At 42.4% G+C, this 18,267-nt stretch overlaps 1 protein-coding gene across 1 annotated transcript in view; it reads left to right on the top strand.

Annotated features, from left to right (window-relative positions):
- Nucleotides 1-3,544: 3,544 nt before the first annotated feature.
- The window catches only part of LOC111610318 (AT-rich interactive domain-containing protein 3A-like), a 55,876-nt gene continuing 41,153 nt past the window's right edge, over nt 3,545-18,267 (top strand). The window contains exon 1 of the mRNA XM_023343940.1: nt 3,545-4,121. Coding sequence (XP_023199708.1) covers nt 3,669-4,121 — 453 coding nt within the window. The 5' untranslated portion in view covers nt 3,545-3,668. The remainder of the gene's footprint in view (nt 4,122-18,267) is intronic.

Here is an 18,267-nt window from a genome sequence, read left to right as displayed (position 1 = left end):
CAAAACCTCCCAAACACAAGCCTCTAGCTTGTTCAAGATTTACCTAAAGCAGATTCACCACTTGGCAAAATAAGCGAGAACAAAATTGTTCAAACTGTCCAAAACCAGTCACCAAACACAGAAGGTGGAGGTCAGCTGTACACAACCTCTTCCTGCTAGCTGCCCCACTGGAGGAATGAACTCAGATGTCTTTTATGTGGTGCAGGTGGGTCTCATCAACGCCTGATTGGCTTTGCTGCTCCAATGGGGTGGCTGCTCTCCTGCAGCCTCTAGGCAGCCAATCAGAAAGCTATGCCCGCACAGCTGATCCTGCATAATAGAAAAAAAACAAAGAGCCTGCACAGCCTCAAGAGGCCAGGGGCCGTAACACTACTTATGATATTTCTATTGTTAAACATGTGTAGAACAAGGTATAAAGGCGTAAGGCATAAAGTTTTGTTTGTGCAGTGGTGATCTGTAACAGAATACATTTACTAGACTAATGTACTAAAGTTGATATTTGAGTATTTTTACTTTACTTGTTTTTTGAAAGCTTGTGATGTTCACTCTACTACATTTCAAAGACAAATTCTGTCAACTTCACTATATTTCTAGGACGCTTGTCATTACTTGTTCTTTTGGCACAACATAGTTTTGTAGGCTGTTGTTACTGTTTCTCTTCAGGAGAAGGGGAACCAAATTGTCCACTACTGTATTTGTGCCAGTACAAAGAAAACTACTTGGGTTAACTGTATATGTATAGTTGTATGTAGGTATTATATTATTACCCAACAATCGTTTACACTACAGTTTACTAGTTGTTTGCAACCATGTAAAACCATTTCAAAACAAAATGAAATAGAAGAAAAAGAAATATTAAAACCTTGCTTAAATATTTCTGTTTTAATTCAATGGTTGCTGTTTAAGTACAGCAATCAATGTTCAAGCAGAATAGTTCTCTGCAACATTAACCCTTTCCTTCTCTCTTTGCTGCTCTGTCTGAAACTGACCATACATCTGTATGCACCTGTACAATCAGTAGTTTATAATCAGTTGCCACAGGCTTTCTGTTTTACTCCCATTAGTGATATTCAGCCTGAATACTAGAAATTCTTTTTAAAATGGTTTTGTCCCCTATAAATTAGAGGGCAAAATCTCATTGGATAGCACAATTCTGCATGACCACTAGATGGAGCTGGCTTATTGTCTTCTCTAGTGCTTTCAGGTCAAATTGAATGAAAACAAACTGACTGCATTCACCACTAAATTAACATCGTTTCAAGTACAGTTTCTCTTTTCTTCCGTACAACATGTAAAACAAAAACAACTGCTGTACCTCAACCTTAACTTTTATATTTACAAAAAAGTTTGAGAGTAATTTGCGGGATTTAATTTGTTATTTGCAGAAATAACTTTTTGGGCATACAAAATGTATTAAATTATATAAATTGAACTACATTTATTAACATGATCTAAGACTACATATTCCTGACAGGTCATTCTAACTGGGCAATAAATAAATCAATTCAATTCAGTTGAATTATATACACTACAAAATGTTGCCTGAAGATGCTTTACAAAAAAATCATTTCAATTCAGTTATACGTACATTTCAATTAATTTTAGTAATCAATTACTTGGTTACAATTAATTGATTACTATTAAGCTCTGTTTATTATTCAAATATGTTTAGAACGTGGCTATCTAAGGAAACCTATAGATTTCATTGAGTCATTAACTTGCAGCATTCACTCCTTCTGGACAAGCACATGGAAACAGTTTGAGTTATGCAGATGACTTTACAGTAACAACTTCATACCAAGTGTGCACACCAGCAGCAATAGTGGAGAGGAAAATCTTCCTTTTATAGAAATCTCCAGCAGAACCAGAGCCTGGCTCAGTTCGAGCGTCCATCTGCCACAACCGACTAGGGGTCAGAAAAAGACGAAGCATATCCTTGCCGTGTGTTTCTGAGGATAAATAGCACATTATTAATTATTAGTTTTTCTCTGAAAGCAAGGGTTATGCATTTTAAAGCAATTTAACGTAAAAACCACTATCTTGTTCTGATTAGTTTGGGTTATTTGCACTACTCTCTCAGAGACAAGACAACATATCACATACCACACACATACCAATGTGTGTGGTATGTGATATGTGTTGAATTCAGATTAAAACCGCTAACAACTTACATCCTCTGCATGCTGAGTATGACATCTGCACATGCAGGTGGACTCTTCTCAGCTGATACATGTTAAATGTAACTTAACAACTCCACTTTAAAGACCAAATATTAAAATTTCCATGCATTAAATTCAGGTCAGTTTATTTGTGTTGCACTGATTCACAACAGTGGTGCAGTTGGTAGCACTGTTGCCTTGCAGCAAGAAGGTCCTGGGTTCGATTCCCAGCCAGGGTCTTTCTGCATGGAGTTTGCATGTTCTCCCTGTGCATGTGTGGGTTCTCTCCGGGTACTCCGGCTTCCTCCCACAGTCCAAAAACATGACTGTCAGGTTAATTGGTCTCTCTAAATTCTCCCTAGGTGTGTGTGCATGGTTGTTTTTCCTGTGTTGCCCTGCGACAGACTGGCGACCTGTCCAGGGTGACCCCACCTCTCGCCTGGAACGTAGCTGGAGATAGGCACCAGCAACCCTCCCAAACCGATTAGGGACAAGGGTGAACAGAAAATGGATGGATGGATAAGTTTTTCTAAAGTCCTAATAAATCACATGTGAACATTTTATTAGAGTGACCCATGAATAGATTATTTACCACCAAACAGTGGTTGATGTCTTGAAGATGAGTAGAAACTTCTGTGCTCACAATCAGATTCGTCCACTAGAATCTGATTGTGGGCGAAATACAATTTTACACAGAGAATTGTAATAAAGAAACAACTACAAGACCTGTTAGTAGACATTTATCAATATTCACACAGTCATCCTGTGTAAAACGTGTGCAAATTCTATTCTGAAAATCAGACAGCAGAAAAACTGATAAAAATGCTTCATAACTCAGATGCAATATCCTCAAGTAAAGTTTACTGAGTGTCAGGAACATGATTTAGCCATTGCTCGGCATCTCAGAGGTGCAGCCTAGTCATCTTGATGAAAGTGGTGTCTCAGGATCAGAGGTGTTAATGCGTTGGTAGGGCTGGTCTCTGCATTCATTGTGATGAACAAGCACCACTTGTTGCCAAATTCAGGTCAGGTCACCCACATTCAACAGTTATTGTTAGTCAATCAAATATTTAAATCTTGTATTCTTGGATTGAAAGTCAACTTTGAATAACTCCTGGAAAAAGATGGCAAGCAAACGTATGGTAAGTGTCTTTATTTCTGTCTAGACGTTAAACCTCTGCAACTTCACAATAGCTCAGGTTTACTTTGTCAGTGTGTCAATAACTTGAGCTGATGTTACTTAAGTTATTTTATATTTTACTTTCTTGTAGACATTTTCATATTTTAAGTGACCCAAATTATTTCTGAATCAATTAGACTCATCACAGCAGAAGTTTTTAGCTGAAAATGCAAGTAATCAAGGGGTAAAAAGATTAACTTATGATCTCTTGACAGCCTGACTCCTGCTCGGCCCCCCGCAACCTTCCACTTCAGGCGGCATCTGAACCCTGCTACAGCGGCTTCCACCATGCTGTCACCGGGGGCGGCGGGACCAGTCTGGAGGCGGTAATGGACGATCTACAGCGCCAACAAGCAGCTCGTTTTGCCGTAGAGGAGAAGCTCCAGCAGGAGGGAAAAAACAGAACTTTCCGCAGTGTGGTACAGTCCCAGATCCATCAGCAAGCTGTGGCTTTTAGCCACTACCACGGCGCGCTTGGCAACACTCTCGCAGCTGGAGCTGGTTCCTCCACCGGGATGATGCGTCTTCACCGGGAGGACAAGGACGGGAATTTAAAACCTTGCACTGGTGAGGAGGTGTGGGTCACAGATGAGCAGGAGATCACTGATGAAGAGGAGAATCACAAAGACATGTCAAACTCTTTCCAACTCCATGAAGCTTGTTTGTCTCCAAAGGGCGCCACGGTGCGCTTCCTTACCACTGATCAAGTTTCACGCACAGAGTCTCAGTCCGCGCACTTCCATTCCCAGCAAGAGTGGACCTACGAGGAGCAATTTAAACAGGTAAGGGAACGCTGAGTCTTCGCTGATGACCCTGTTCAAAAAGGGAGTTAAAGACTAATCTGAAAAGTAAGAGGGCAATAAATGCCTCTATTTAATTTGATCATCACCTCTAAACTCATAATTTAATGTAGTAGTTTGGTTTTCGTCAGTTATTAATCTTGCTTTACTTACAAAGATTGAACTGGCGAAATCCTTAAAGGAACCAAAATCAAGAGGAATGGTTTTAAGCAGTCGGAATACTCTGCGCAAATCCAAGCATCAGTTTTTTTTTTTTTTTTGTTATGTTTTTTTAAATAAATACTCATCGGCCACTAAAAAAATAACTTGTAACAATAATAGATCACTTTTCTGATCAACCTGGACAAACAATAGACAACAATCTTAAATTATGTTCAGTGTAATAATAGAACTGGAAGCTGCAGTCTCACAAAGACACTTTAAAAATATCTATGCTCCGGGATGTGCACAGATTGACGCTAGGTGGTGCTAGAGCCCTCGACCTAACATGGGGACATGGGGAATTTTTTTTTCTTTTGCGTTCCCTCGCAAACTTTTGCGTTCCCTAGCAATACTGTACTGGTCAGTTATGCAGCATAATTGAATACTGTAAGCCTTTCTTACTGTGGGCGCCGTACTTTCTGCTTTAATATAAGGTTATGTGAGGTTTTTCAATGAATGTTAGAATCTTTTTGTGAAATATCTGAAGTTTTATATCTTTCTTTAGGATAGAAAGGCACCACAACCTACGATATAAACAGAAACTTTCCGTAAGTAGGAAAGAAATAAAAATACATCCTAATTTGGACGATTTCTGAGTTATTATCGCGGGTAATAAGTCATCTGACAGTTTTGATTGTGTCTCTGTTGTGTTCGTAGTCTGAATGGTTTAAAGAGCTGCTTTCAGTGCCGCTCCATCTTAGCCTTAACAGACATATCAGGGGATGCAGGTGCTCATGGAAAAATAATATATAATGATAAAATAATTTATATTGCTATTCTCACCCAATTTTGATTATTTTTTCTTCAAAATTGCTGAATTTTCACATTTTCCCATTCAAATGCTCAGAAGCGAAGCCGGTGAGGCAGCAGCGAGTTGAGCCTCACCTGGGATTGATCAACCTCTCACTAACTGCACTGGCTGCCATTCTATGGTAGCATGCTCGTCCTGTCTGTGTGTCGACAATAAAATGGCTAAAAAACATTTAATGTATGAACTGATTTTTCATAAATTAGTTTATGTATATAATGTACAGTGTTTTTTGTCACCAACTGTGTGTGTAACGTGTTTCATGTGCTGAGGAGCGATCAGAAACCAGAGAACAGATTCGAGGTGAGGTAGGCAGTTCTCTTGTCTCAAGGCAGGGGGCGCTCATGATCCCAGACATTGTGACTCCACAACTGCAGAGTAAGAGACAGTAACAGCGAGCTAGCCATACAGTAAAGTGCAGCAATATATTTATAGTTTTCTCCTCGTATCACAGCAATCACTTATAAATAATCGCAAAATAAACATTAAGCCTAAAACCATACTACTGCAACAGACTGAATGTTCTGCTCTTTGTGTGGGAAATATCTGAGTGTTTTTTTTTGTGTGTGTCATTGTTGTCAGTTGCTATGGCAACAAGTCTGCGTGTAGCTGCGCTGATACAGAGAGGGAGAAAGATGTGTTTTTGAGTTGTACTTTAACGGGTTTTCCCTTTGCTGTGGAGCATAGCACGAAATTAATAATACCTACATGTCCAAGTTTGATTGAGTTAACGGAATTATTCTACCGTGGCTATGGATGACATGTAGAAGAATTGTCTTTTTGCCCGCTAGCGTTGTCTGCATGCGCGAAATTTCCTTATTGGGGCCTGCCATGCAAAGCAATGGCAGGAACCTATTACTATTCTCCCAAGAAAGGTTTCTTTATTATTGGGGCCTGCCATGCAAAGCAATGGCAGGAACCTATTACTATTGTCGGAGAGAAGCGTCTCTTTAATATTCTTTATTCTTCCGTAACCGTTAATGCGGCTCATACCGCTGCGTGCACACCTACAAATGAGGTATCAAAACGTGCAGAAAATTCACGCCATTGGAGCTATTACTTTTGGTGGGATTCGGGTTAACATGGCGACATGATTCGCAAAAAACAACGAAAAAAAACCCCATTATAAGTCAATGGGAAAAATCCTACAAATACCCTATTTTGAGGATTTTCTGTGTCCTCACGAATTCACCTAGAAATGCCATTCAAATTTCATTTTGTAGATACGTCTGTGATCTCTTCGAAAGTGAAGACGGCTCGTCGATACCAATTACGGTTTGTCCACAATTTGTCTCTAAGTGACCCAAAGTTTCTCATTTTTCCTAAAATTAGAGTGCGAGTCTTCCTGATTGCAGCTCCGCTAGAGTGAGAAATGAAGAGAATTTTTCACCCCAAAATAATTTTGAAATCGCCATCACGTCCACAAATATCACACGATTGGTATCAAAATCGGTCCTGACATTGATACGCATGTCTGCTCCGGTAAAATGTTTTCGAAATTTATCTACATCGTACGGTTTTCTGTCACGGTGCTTCAGAGCAAAGTCATGCGACAGGATTTTCTGAGGCTGTCTCAGGCTGTCTCCCATGTATTTGACTAAATTTCTTCCGAAATTTTCTAGTTGGGGCCTGCCATGCAAAGCAATGGCAGGAACCTATTACTATTGTCGGAGAGAAGCGTCTCTTTAATATTATTATTATAGAACTTTATTTTTCTTCCGTAACCGTTAATGCGGCTCGTACCGCTGGGTGCACACCTACAAATGAAGTATCAAAACGTGCAGAAAATTCACGCCATTGGAGCTATTACTTGTGGTGGGATTTGGGCTTAACGTGGCGACATAATTCGCAAAAAACTACGAAAAAAACCCCATTATAACTCAATGGGAAAAATCCTAGAAATACCCTATTTTTGAGGATTTGCTGTGTCGTCACAAATTCACCTAGAAATGCCATTCAAATTTCATTTTGTAGATACGTCTGTGATCTCTTCGAAAGTGAAGACGGCTCGTCGATACCAGTTACGGTTTGTCCACAATTTGCCTCTAAGCGACCCAAACTTTCTCATTTTTGCTGAAATTACAGTGACAGCCGCTCTCGGATCAGATATGGGCACAACATTTCTTTCTCTCATCGCTGTAAATGCTCTGAGTGAGGTACAGATATGAATCTCGGGACTATCGCAGAAGACACATTGAACTGTCATACGCTCGAAACGCTTTTCGAATATGTATTACGGTTCCCGAACAAGAAGGATTTGTTTCCAATGCTTTTTTTCAGTAAAGTGTGTTTGCTCAAACACACTTGTGTGTTTGAGAGCTCACAGCTCAGAGCTCACACCTGCTGAGACCATTATTTGCCATAGCAACGGAACTCAAGAGGCTATTGGCTGCTGATTTGGACTACGAATACGCATCGCTGTAGTTCTATCTACCCTCAGTTGAAACAGATCAGGACTGAGAACTGGCCTTTAGAACTACTGCTGCTATGGGCTGCATATAACTGATTTAACTCAGTAACTGTTACACATGGGATTAGTTTGGAACTTTAAAATGGAGCATAATAATAATTTCAAAATAAAAGCCTTGAATAGTTTTACATCAGGTAATTGCTGTTTTTGGCTTTATTTGACGTTTTCATCCAAAGCACTGTTACACATGGGATTACTTTGGAACTTTAAAATGGAGAATAATGATAATTTCAAAATAAAAGCCTTGAATATTTTTACATCAGGTAATTGCTTTTTTTGGCCGTATATGACTTTTTCATCCAAAGCAATGTTACACATGGGATTAGTTTGGAACTTTAAAATGGAGCATAATAATAATTTCAAAATAAAAGCCTTGAATAGTTTTACATCAGGTAATTGCTGTTTTTGGCTTTATTTGACGTTTTCATCCAAAGCACTGTTACACATGGGATTACTTTGGAACTTTAAAATGGAAAATAATAATAATTTCAAAATAAAAGCCTTGAATATTTTTACATCAGGTAATTGCTTTTTTTGGCCGTATATGACTTTTTCATCCAAAGCAATGTTACACATGGGATTAGTTTGGAACTTTAAAATGGAGAATAATAATTTCAAAATAAAAGCCTTGAATATTTTTACATCAGGTAATTGCTGTTTTTGGCTTTATTTGACGTTTTCATCCAAAGCACTGTTACACATGGGATTACTTTGGAACTTTAAAATGGAGAATAATAATAATTTCAAAATAAAAGCCTTGAATATTTTTACATCAGGTAATTGCTGTTTTTGGCTTTATATGACTTTTTCATCCAAAGCACTGTTACACATGGGATTAGTTTGGAACTTTAAAATGGAGCATAATAATAATTTCAAAATAAAAGCCTTGAATATTTTTACATCAGGTAATTGCTCTTTTTGGCTTTATTTGACTTTTTCATCCAAAGCACTGTTACACGTGGTATTAGTTTGGCCCTTTGAAATGAAGCATTCTGAAAATTTCAAAATAAAAGCCTTGAATAATTTTACATCAGGTAATTGCTCTTTTTGGCTTTATTTGACTTTTTCATCCAAAGCACTGTTACACGTGGTATTAGTTCGGCCCTTTGAAATGAAGCATACTGAAAATTTCAAAATAAAAGCCTTGAATATTTTTACATCAGCTACTTGTGTTTTGAGCATTATATAACTATTTTAACCCAAGGACTATTACGCATGGGATTAGTTTGGCCCTTTGAAATGAAGTTTAACCCGATTCGGGCTACCAGATCGCCGGCGATCTGAGATGCATACATATTTTTCAAATGCCGGTAGAATTCGAACCACGTAAGGTAGAGCAATTTTTTTTTTTGCATATTAAACTGTAAGAATTGCGCTTCCTTTTCCGACCCTAAACATCCCCCCCGAGTTGCTGTGCGCGCGCAGACGAGTTCACAGATTTATAGTAAAAAGGATGGGTCCACAAACATGATGTGGCATCCATCCCTCTATTTGTAGATCAGCTCGGGTCTGGCCAATCACTTCCTGTGTTGTTCTGACGTTGACAGAATGAAATACTACGAGATTTCATGAAATGTCACATGACTTCAGGTGAGATTTCATGAAAGTCATTTCCGTTTCCTGCACGTGCTATTTGGCTCTGCTCTTGCAAATGTCTGTCATGTGGACAGACATTTTCTCATGTGAATACACAAAGACTGACACACTTTCATTTAAATGTTTGTATTTTATTGTTGATGTACAATGTGCAATGTATCTTCTGCACTTCTTTTTTCTGATTGCACTGATAAAAGCATTTTTTTTATTTTCCCTCGTTTTATTGTTTTTAGAAAATTGGCTGTAACTTTGAAACGAAGCTTTGAAAAAACTCCAAATAAATTGTGTTTGGTTTAGAAGGCTTGTGTGCAACTTTTTTGTATTGGGAACTTTGGTAAATAAAGTTAGGAAACTCTTCATATTTACAAAAATATGTCAAAAAAATTATAAACGGATGGAGTTCTTGTTATTGTTTTGCAAATTTTCTATTTTTAATCAGTTATTATTGATAAATGGCATACAAACTTGGAAAGGAGGACTTATAAGGATTTTATAGATGTAAAGAACATTGGAGTGCTCCTAATAATGACTCTGCAGCATCCAAAAATGTAAAAAGATGCTCATGCGGACTTTTATAATGGTAGTCCTAGAAGGGTTAACAAAACTTCCAAAATAAAAGCCTCGACAACATTTTAAATCGTACCGAACGGTGCACGTCCGCCTCGCTTAACGTTCTTGCGGTTCTCCGCGTGCCACTGCTTACGTCGCGGCGTTCTTTGGCGTCGACGCCGATTTGTGGCGCGACGACGCCGGGCCCATGCCCGACGGGCGCGCCTCGGCAGGCCCCGGCTAAATTTCTTCCGAAATTTTCTAGTCTTTATTTTTCTTCCGTAACCGTTAACGTTAATGCGGCTCATACCGCTGCGTGCACACCTACAAATGAGGTATCAAAACGTGCAGAAAATTCACGCCATTGGAGCTATTATTTTTGGTGGGATTTGGGGTTAACGTGGCGACATAATTCACAAAAAACTACGAAAAAAACCCCATTATAAGTCAATGGGAAAAATCCTGGAAATACCCTATTTTTGAGGATTTTCTGTGTCGTCACGAATTCACCTAGAAATGCCATTCAAATTTCATTTTGTAGATACGTCTGTGATCTCTTCGAAAGTGAAGACGGCTCGTCGATACCAGTTACGGTTTGTCCACAATTTGCCTCTAAGCGACCCAAAGTTTCTCATTTTTCCTAAAGTTAGAGTGCTTCTCTCACTGATTAGAGTGAGAGATCAAGACAACTTTTTCAACCCAAATCATTTTTGAAATCGCCATCACGCCCACAAATATCGCACGATTGGTATCAAAATCGGTCCTGACATTGATACGCCTGTCTGCTCCGGTAAAATGTTTTCGAAATTTATCTAGACCGTACGGTTTTCTGTCACGGTGCTTCAGAGCAAAGTCATGCGACAGGATTTTCTGAGGCTCTCAGGCTCTTTCACTAACACTTCACACCTTGGTGTGAAACTTATTTAACATAGCAACGGATCTCAAGAGGCTATTGGCTGCTGATTTGGACTACAAATACGCATCACTGTAGTTCTATCTATCCTCAGTTGAAACAGATCAGGACTGAACTGGCCTTTAGAACTACTTGCTGCTATGGGCTGTATATAACTGATTTAACTCAGTAACTGTTACACATGGGATTAGTTTGGAAGTTTAAAATTAAGCATATTGAAAATTTCAAAATAAAAGCCCTGAATATTTTTACATGACGTAATTGCTCTTTTTGGCTTTATTTGACTTTTTCATCCAAAGCACTGTTACACATGGGATTAGTTTGGCCCTTTGAAATGAAGCATACTGAAAATTTCAAAATAAAAGCCTTGAATATTTTTACATCATGTAATTGCTCTTTTTGGCTTTATATGACTTTTTCATTCAAAGTACTGTTACACATGGGATTAGTTCGGACCTTTAAAATGGAGCATAATAATAATTTCAAAATAAAAGCCTTGAATATTTTTACATCAGGTAATTGCTGTTTTTGGCTTTGTATGACTTTTTCATCCAAAGCACTGTTACACATGGGATTAGTTCGGAACTTTAAAATGAAGCATACTGAAAATTTCAAAATAAAAGCCTTGAATATTTTTACATCATGTAATTGCTCTTTTTGGCTTTATTTGACTTTTTCATCCAAAGCACTGTTACACATGGTATTAGTTTGGCCCTTTGAAATGAAGCATACTGAAAATTTCAAAATAAAAGCCTTGAATATTTTTACATCATGTAATTGCTGTTTTTGGCTTTGTATGACTTTTTCATCCAAAGCACTGTTACACATGGGATTAGTTTGGCCCTTTGAAATGAAGCATACTGAAAATTTCAAAATAAAAGCCTTGAATATTTTTACATCAGCTACTTGTGTTTTGAGCATTATATAACTATTTTAACCCAAGGACTATTACGCATGGGATTAGTTTGGCCCTTTGAAATGAAGTTTAACAAAACTTCCAAAATAAAAGCCTTGACAACATTTTAAATCGTACCGAATGGTGCACGTCCGCCTCGCTTAACGTTCTTGCGGTTTTCCGCGTGCCACTGATTACGTCGCGGCGTTCTTTAGCGTCGACGCCGATTTGTGGCGTGACGACGCCGGGCCCATGCCCGACGGGCGCGCCTTGGCAGGCCCCGGCTAAATTTCTTCCGAAATTTTCTAGTTGGGGCCTGCCATGCAAAGCAATGGCAGGAACCTATTACTATTGTCGGAGAGAAGCGTCTCTTTAATCTTTATTTTTCTTCCGTAACCGTTAACGTTAATGCGGCTCATACCGCTGCGTGCACACCTACAAATGAGGTATCAAAACGTGCAGAAAATTCACGCCATTGGAGCTATTACTTTTGGTGGGATTCGGGTTAACATGGCGACATGATTCGCAAAAAACAACGAAAAAAAACCCCATTATAAGTCAATGGGAAAAATCCTACAAATACCCTATTTTGAGGATTTTCTGTGTCCTCACGAATTCACCTAGAAATGCCATTCAAATTTCATTTTGTAGATACGTCTGTGATCTCTTCGAAAGTGAAGACGGCTCGTCGATACCAATTACGGTTTGTCCACAATTTGTCTCTAAGTGACCCAAAGTTTCTCATTTTTCCTAAAATTAGAGTGCGAGTCTTCCTGATTGCAGCTCCGCTAGAGTGAGAAATGAAGAGAATTTTTCACCCCAAAATAATTTTGAAATCGCCATCACGTCCACAAATATCACACGATTGGTATCAAAATCGGTCCTGACATTGATACGCATGTCTGCTCCGGTAAAATGTTTTCGAAATTTATCTACATCGTACGGTTTTCTGTCACGGTGCTTCAGAGCAAAGTCATGCGACAGGATTTTCTGAGGCTGTCTCAGGCTGTCTCCCATGTATTTGACTACATTTTCAGATCTGGGCAAACCATTTCTTTCTCTCATCGCTGTTAATGCTGTGAGTGACGTAGAGATATGAATCTCGGGACTATAGCAGAAGACACATAGCCCTCTCATATACGGTGGCCGACAGGTGCAAATGCGCAGCAAAAGAGAAAACATGCAAACAAAAAAGAAGACACCCCCGAATGAAATGCAGCAAACAAAAAGAGAGACGCAAACACCCCCGAATGAAATGCAGCAAACAAAAAGAGAGACGCAAACACCCCCGAATGAAATGCAGCAAACAAAAAGTGTTGAAAACGGAAGTGCTCCAGACCACTAGGGGGAGTCAAAGAAAATAGTATTCATTTCTATGGGACCAGATGCAAGATTCAGAGAAAGAAATTTGAAAGAAAGTAAAGGTATCTCTCTGAATCTTGCATCTGGAAAGTGTGATTATTGTGAGAAGTCTGAAACAATAGAGCATGTTATTTTAGAGTGTTGTAAGTATGAAGAAGAGAGAAGATGCATGCTGAGAGAGTGTGTAGGTATTAAAGAAAGGTTTAATTTAATAGAATTTTTGAGGAGAGATTTCGGGAGTAGACATATTCAAATAATTATTCGGTATCTTAAAAAAACAAAGCTATTTCATAGGATATGAGTAGAGCAAGTTGGGTGTGAATGTGTAAAGAATATCAAAGAGGGGTATATAAAGTTATAAGCAAGTTGGATAATATAAGCAGGTGTGTATGTGTGGGGGTATGTTTAATCAGGAGTTAATGGAGGGAAAAGGTAGAAAGTGAAAGTTTATAGACCATCTCGAACCACACTCCATACTGGTAAGTGGCGGTAATGCTACTGTAAGTTTGTTGCCAACCGCCAATAAATACCAAGAAGAAGAAGAAGAAGAATCTTGCATCTGGTCCCATAGAAATGAATACTATTTTCTTTGACTCCCCCTAGTGGTCTGGAGCACTTCCGTTTTCAACACTTTTTGTTTGCTGCATTTCATTCGGGGGTGTTTGCGTCTCTCTTTTTGTTTGCTGCATTTCATTCGGGGGTGTCTTCTTTTTTGTTTGCATGTTTTCTCTTTTGCTGCGCATTTGCACCTGTCGGCCACCGTACTCATACGCTTCAAACGCTTTTCGAATATGTATTACGGTTCCTGAACGGGAAGGATTTGTTCCCAATGCTTTTTTTCAGTAAAACTGGCTGGCTCAAACTGAGAATTGTGTCCCCCAGCATGTCTGACTCACAGCTCACACTTGGCTGAGACAATTATTTACCATAGCAACGGAACTCAGGAGGCTATTGGCTGTTGGTTAGGACTAACTATAGTGGAATACTCAGTTGAAACAGATCAGGACTGAACTGGCCTTTAGAACTACTTGCTGCTATGGGCTGTATATAACTGATTTAACTCAGTAACTGTTACGCATGGGATTAGTTTGGAACTTTAACATGAAGCATACTGAAAATTTCAAAATAAAACCCTTGAATATTTTTAAATCAGGTAATTGCTCTTTTGAGCATTATATAACTGATTTAACCCAATGACTGTTATACATGGGATTAGTTTGGCCCTTTCAAATGAAGCTTAACAAAAATTTCAAAATAAAAGCCTTGACAACATTTTAAATCATACTGAATAGTGCACGTCCACCTTACTTAACATTCTTGTGATTCTCCACATGCTATTGATTACATTGCAGCGTTCTTTAGCATTGATGCTAATTTCTAGCATTACAACGCCGGGCCCAAACCGATGGGCACACTTTGGCAGGCCCCGGTTAAATTTCTTCAGGAATTTTCTAGTGTTAACAATAACATGCAGGGGGTCTAATCTCTCTCTCTCTCTCTCTCTCTCTCTCTCTCTCTCTCTCTCTCTCTCTCTCTCTCTCTCTCGACATTTTGAAAATGTAAAAAAATTACTGGGTAATTTTTTTTGCTGACAATACGTTGCTGACGATACTTAAACACACAATTATAGAGTCTTAAAAACAACCCAAGAAAAATAAATTGAAGTAAAAATCTATTAATTTCCAGTTAAACAATCAGATCTTAAAATACAATGTAGTGCTGGTTATACAGTATTTAGAGCATATATTTACATGGAATAAATTAATTAAGAAACTTCCCAGACCTTCAAGGTCCCTCATATATGCTAACATTTTAAAGCTGTTTATTGGTGACAGAATTGTTAAATTTGATGTAATGGTTTCATTACTCCTCCTTGGGCTGCCACCTTATCGTGGTGGAGGGGTTTGAGTGTCCCAATGATCCTAGGAGCTATGCTGTCTGGGGCTTCATGCCCCTGGTAGGGTCACCCAAGGCAGACAGGTCCTAGGCGAGGGACCAGACAAAGCGTAGCCCGAAGACCCCAATGACGAAGGAAAACCTTGGACTTGGTGTTCCCTCGCCCGGATGCGGGTCACCGGGGCCCCACTCTGGAGCCAGGCCTGGAGGGGGGGCACGATGGCGAGCGTCTGGTGGCCGGGCTTTTACCCATGGAGCCCGGCCGGGCTCAGCCCGAAGAGGAAACATGGGCCCCCCCTCCCATGGGCCCACCACCCGTGGGAGGGGCCAAAGGGGTCGGGTGCACTGTGTGATGGGTGGCGGCCAAGGGAGGGGACCCTGGCGGTCCGATCCTCGTTGCAGAAACTGGCTCTTGGGACATGGAATGTCACCTCTCTGGTGGGGAAGGAGCCAGAGCTAGTGTGTGAGGTCGAGAGGTTCCGGCTAGAAATAGTCGGTCTCACCTCGACGCATGGCTCTGGTTCTGGAACCAGTCTCCTTGAGAGGGGCTGGACATACTTCCACTCTGGAGTTGCCCAGGGTGAGAGACGTCGGGCAGGAGTGGGCATACTTGTTGCCCCCCATCTCGGCGCCTGTACGTTGGGGTTTACCCCGGTGAACGAGAGGGTAGCATCCCTCCGCCTACGGGTGGGGGGATGGGTTCTGACTGTCGTTTGTGCTTACGGGCCGAACGACAGTTCAGATTACCCACCCTTTTTGGAGTCCTTAGAGGGGGTACTGGAGAGTGCTCCTCCTGGGGACTCCCTTGTTCTGCTGGGGGACTTCAACGCTCATGTGGGCGATGACAGTGAGACCTGGAGGGGCGTGGTTGGGAGGAACGGCCCGCCCGACCTGAACTCGAGTGGTGTTCTGTTGCTGGACTTCTGTGCTCGCCATGGATTGTCCATAACGAACACCATGTTCAAGCATAAGGGTGTCCATATGTGCACTTGGCACCAGGACACCCTAGGCCGCAGTTCGATGATCGACTTTGTCATCGTTTCATCGGATCTGCGGCCGTATGTCTTGGACACTTGGGTGAAAAGAGGTGCGGAGCTGTCCACTGACCACTACCTGGTGGTGAGTTGGCTCCGGTGGTGGGGGCGAAAGCCGGTCAGACCTGGCAGGCCCAAACGTGTTGTGAGGGTCTGCTGGGAACGTCTGGCGGAATCCCCTGTGAGATGGAGCTTTAACTCCCATCTCCGGCAAAACTTCGAACACTGCCCGGGTGAGGTGGGGGACATGGAGTCTGAGTGGACCATGTTCCGTGCCTCCATTGTCGAGGCGGCCGATCGGAGCTGTGGCCGCAAGGTTGTCGGTGCCTGTCGCGGCGGCAACCCTCGAACCCGTTGGTGGACACCGTTGGTGAGGGATGCCGTCAGGCTGAAGAAGGAGTCCTATCGGGCCTTTTTGGCCTGTGGGACTCCGGAAGCAGCTGATGGGTACCGGCGGGCGAAGCGGCATGCGGCTCGGGCGGTTGTTGAGGCAAAAACTCGGGCGTGGGAGGAGTTTGGAGAGGCCATGGAGAAAGACTTCCGTACGGCTTCGAGGCGATTCTGGTCCACCATCCGGCGTCTCAGGAGGGGGAAGTAGTACAGCACCAACACTGTTTATAGTGGGGATGGTGTACTGCTGACCTCTACTCGGGACGTTGTGGGCCGGTGGGCAGAGTACTTCGAAGACCTCCTCAATCCCACCAACATGCTTCCACTGAGGAAGCGGAGCCTGGGGACTCTGGGTTGGGCTCTCCAATCTCTGGGGACGAGGTCGCCGAGGTGGTTAAAAAGCTCCTCGGTGGCAAGGCCCCGGGGGTGGATGAGATCCGCCCGGAGTTCCTTAAGGCTCTGGATGTTGTAGGGTTGTGTTGGTTGACGCGACTCTGCAATATCGCATGGACATCGGGGGCAGTTCCCCTGGACTGGCAGACCGGGGTGGTGGTCCCCCTGTTCAAAAAGGGGGACCGGAGGGTGTGCTCCAATTATAGAGGGGTCACACTCTTAAGCCTCCCTGGCAAGGTCTATTCGGGGGTCCTGGAGAGGAGGGTCCGTCGGATAGTTGAACCTCGGATTCAGGAAGAGCAGTGTGGTTTTCGTCCTGGTCGTGGAACACTGGACTAGCTCTACACTCTCGGCAGGGTCCTGGAGGGTGCATGGGAGTTCGCCCAACCAGTCTACATGTGTTTTGTGGACTTGGAGAAAACGTTCGACTGTGTCCCTCGGGGAGCCCTGTGGGGGGTTCTCCGGGAGTATGGGGTACCGGGCACTTTGATACGGGCTGTCAGGTCCCTGTATGACCAGTGTCAGAGTCTGGTCCGCATTGCCGGCAGTAAGTCGGGCTCGTTTCCGGTGAGAGTTGGACTCCGCCAGGGCTGCCCTTTGTCACCGATTCTGTTCATCATTTTCATGGACAGAATTTCTAGGCGCAGCCAAGGTGTTGAGGGGATCCGATTTGGTGGCCTTAGGATCTCATCTCTGCTTTTTGCAGACGATGTGGTTCTACTGGCCTCATCAGGTCGGGATCTGCAGCTCTCGCTGGAGCGGTTCGCAGCCGAGTGTGAAGCGGCCGGGATGGGGATCAGTGCCTCCAAATCCGAGGCCATGGTCTTGAGCCGGAAAAGGGTAGAGTGCCTTCTCCAGGTCAGGGGGGGTGTCCTGCCCCAAGTGGAGGAGTTTAAGTATCTCGGGATCTTGTTCACGAATGGGGGAAGAAGGGAGCGGGAGGTCGACAGGCGGATTGGTGCAGCGTCTGCCGTTAAGCGGGCATTGTACCGGTCCGTCGTGGTGAAGAAAGAGCTGAGCCAAAAAGAGAAGCTCTCGATTTACCGGTCGATCTATGTTCCCACCCTCATCTATGGTCATGAGCTTTGGGTCATGACCGAAAGAACGAGATCGCGGATACAAGCGGCCGAAATGGGTTTTCTCCGTAGGGTGGCTGGGCTCTCCCTTAGAGATAGGGTGAGAAGCTCAGTCATCCGGGAGGGACTCAGAGTAGAGCCGCTGCTCCTTCACATCGAGAGGAGCCAGTTGAGGTGGCTCGGGCATCTGGTCAGGATGCCTCCTGGACACGTCCCACCGGGAGGAGGCCCCGGGGAAGACCCAGGACACGCTGGAGGGACTATGTCTCTCGGCTGGCCTGGGAACGCCTCGGGATTCCCCCGGAAGAGCTGGAAGAAGTGGCCGGGGAGAGGGAAGTCTGGGCCTCCCTTCTGAAGCTGCTACCCCCGCGACCCGACCTCGGATAAGCGGAAGAAGATGGATGGATGGATGGATGGTTTCATTGTAGATACATTACACAATTTTAAATTGTTTAATATTTAAATTTAAGATTTAAAGTAGCTGTAAAGCTTACTTTGTAAAAGTGCAAAACAATCTTCAAAGTTAGATTGTTGTGTTAGCAGAG

The sequence above is a fragment of the Xiphophorus maculatus genome, chromosome 12 (assembly GCF_002775205.1).
Source record: "Xiphophorus maculatus strain JP 163 A chromosome 12, X_maculatus-5.0-male, whole genome shotgun sequence".
Lineage (NCBI taxonomy): Eukaryota > Metazoa > Chordata > Actinopteri > Cyprinodontiformes > Poeciliidae > Xiphophorus > Xiphophorus maculatus.
The sequence above is the reverse complement of the archived record's forward strand: the minus strand, read 5'-3'. Positions and strand labels throughout refer to the sequence as shown.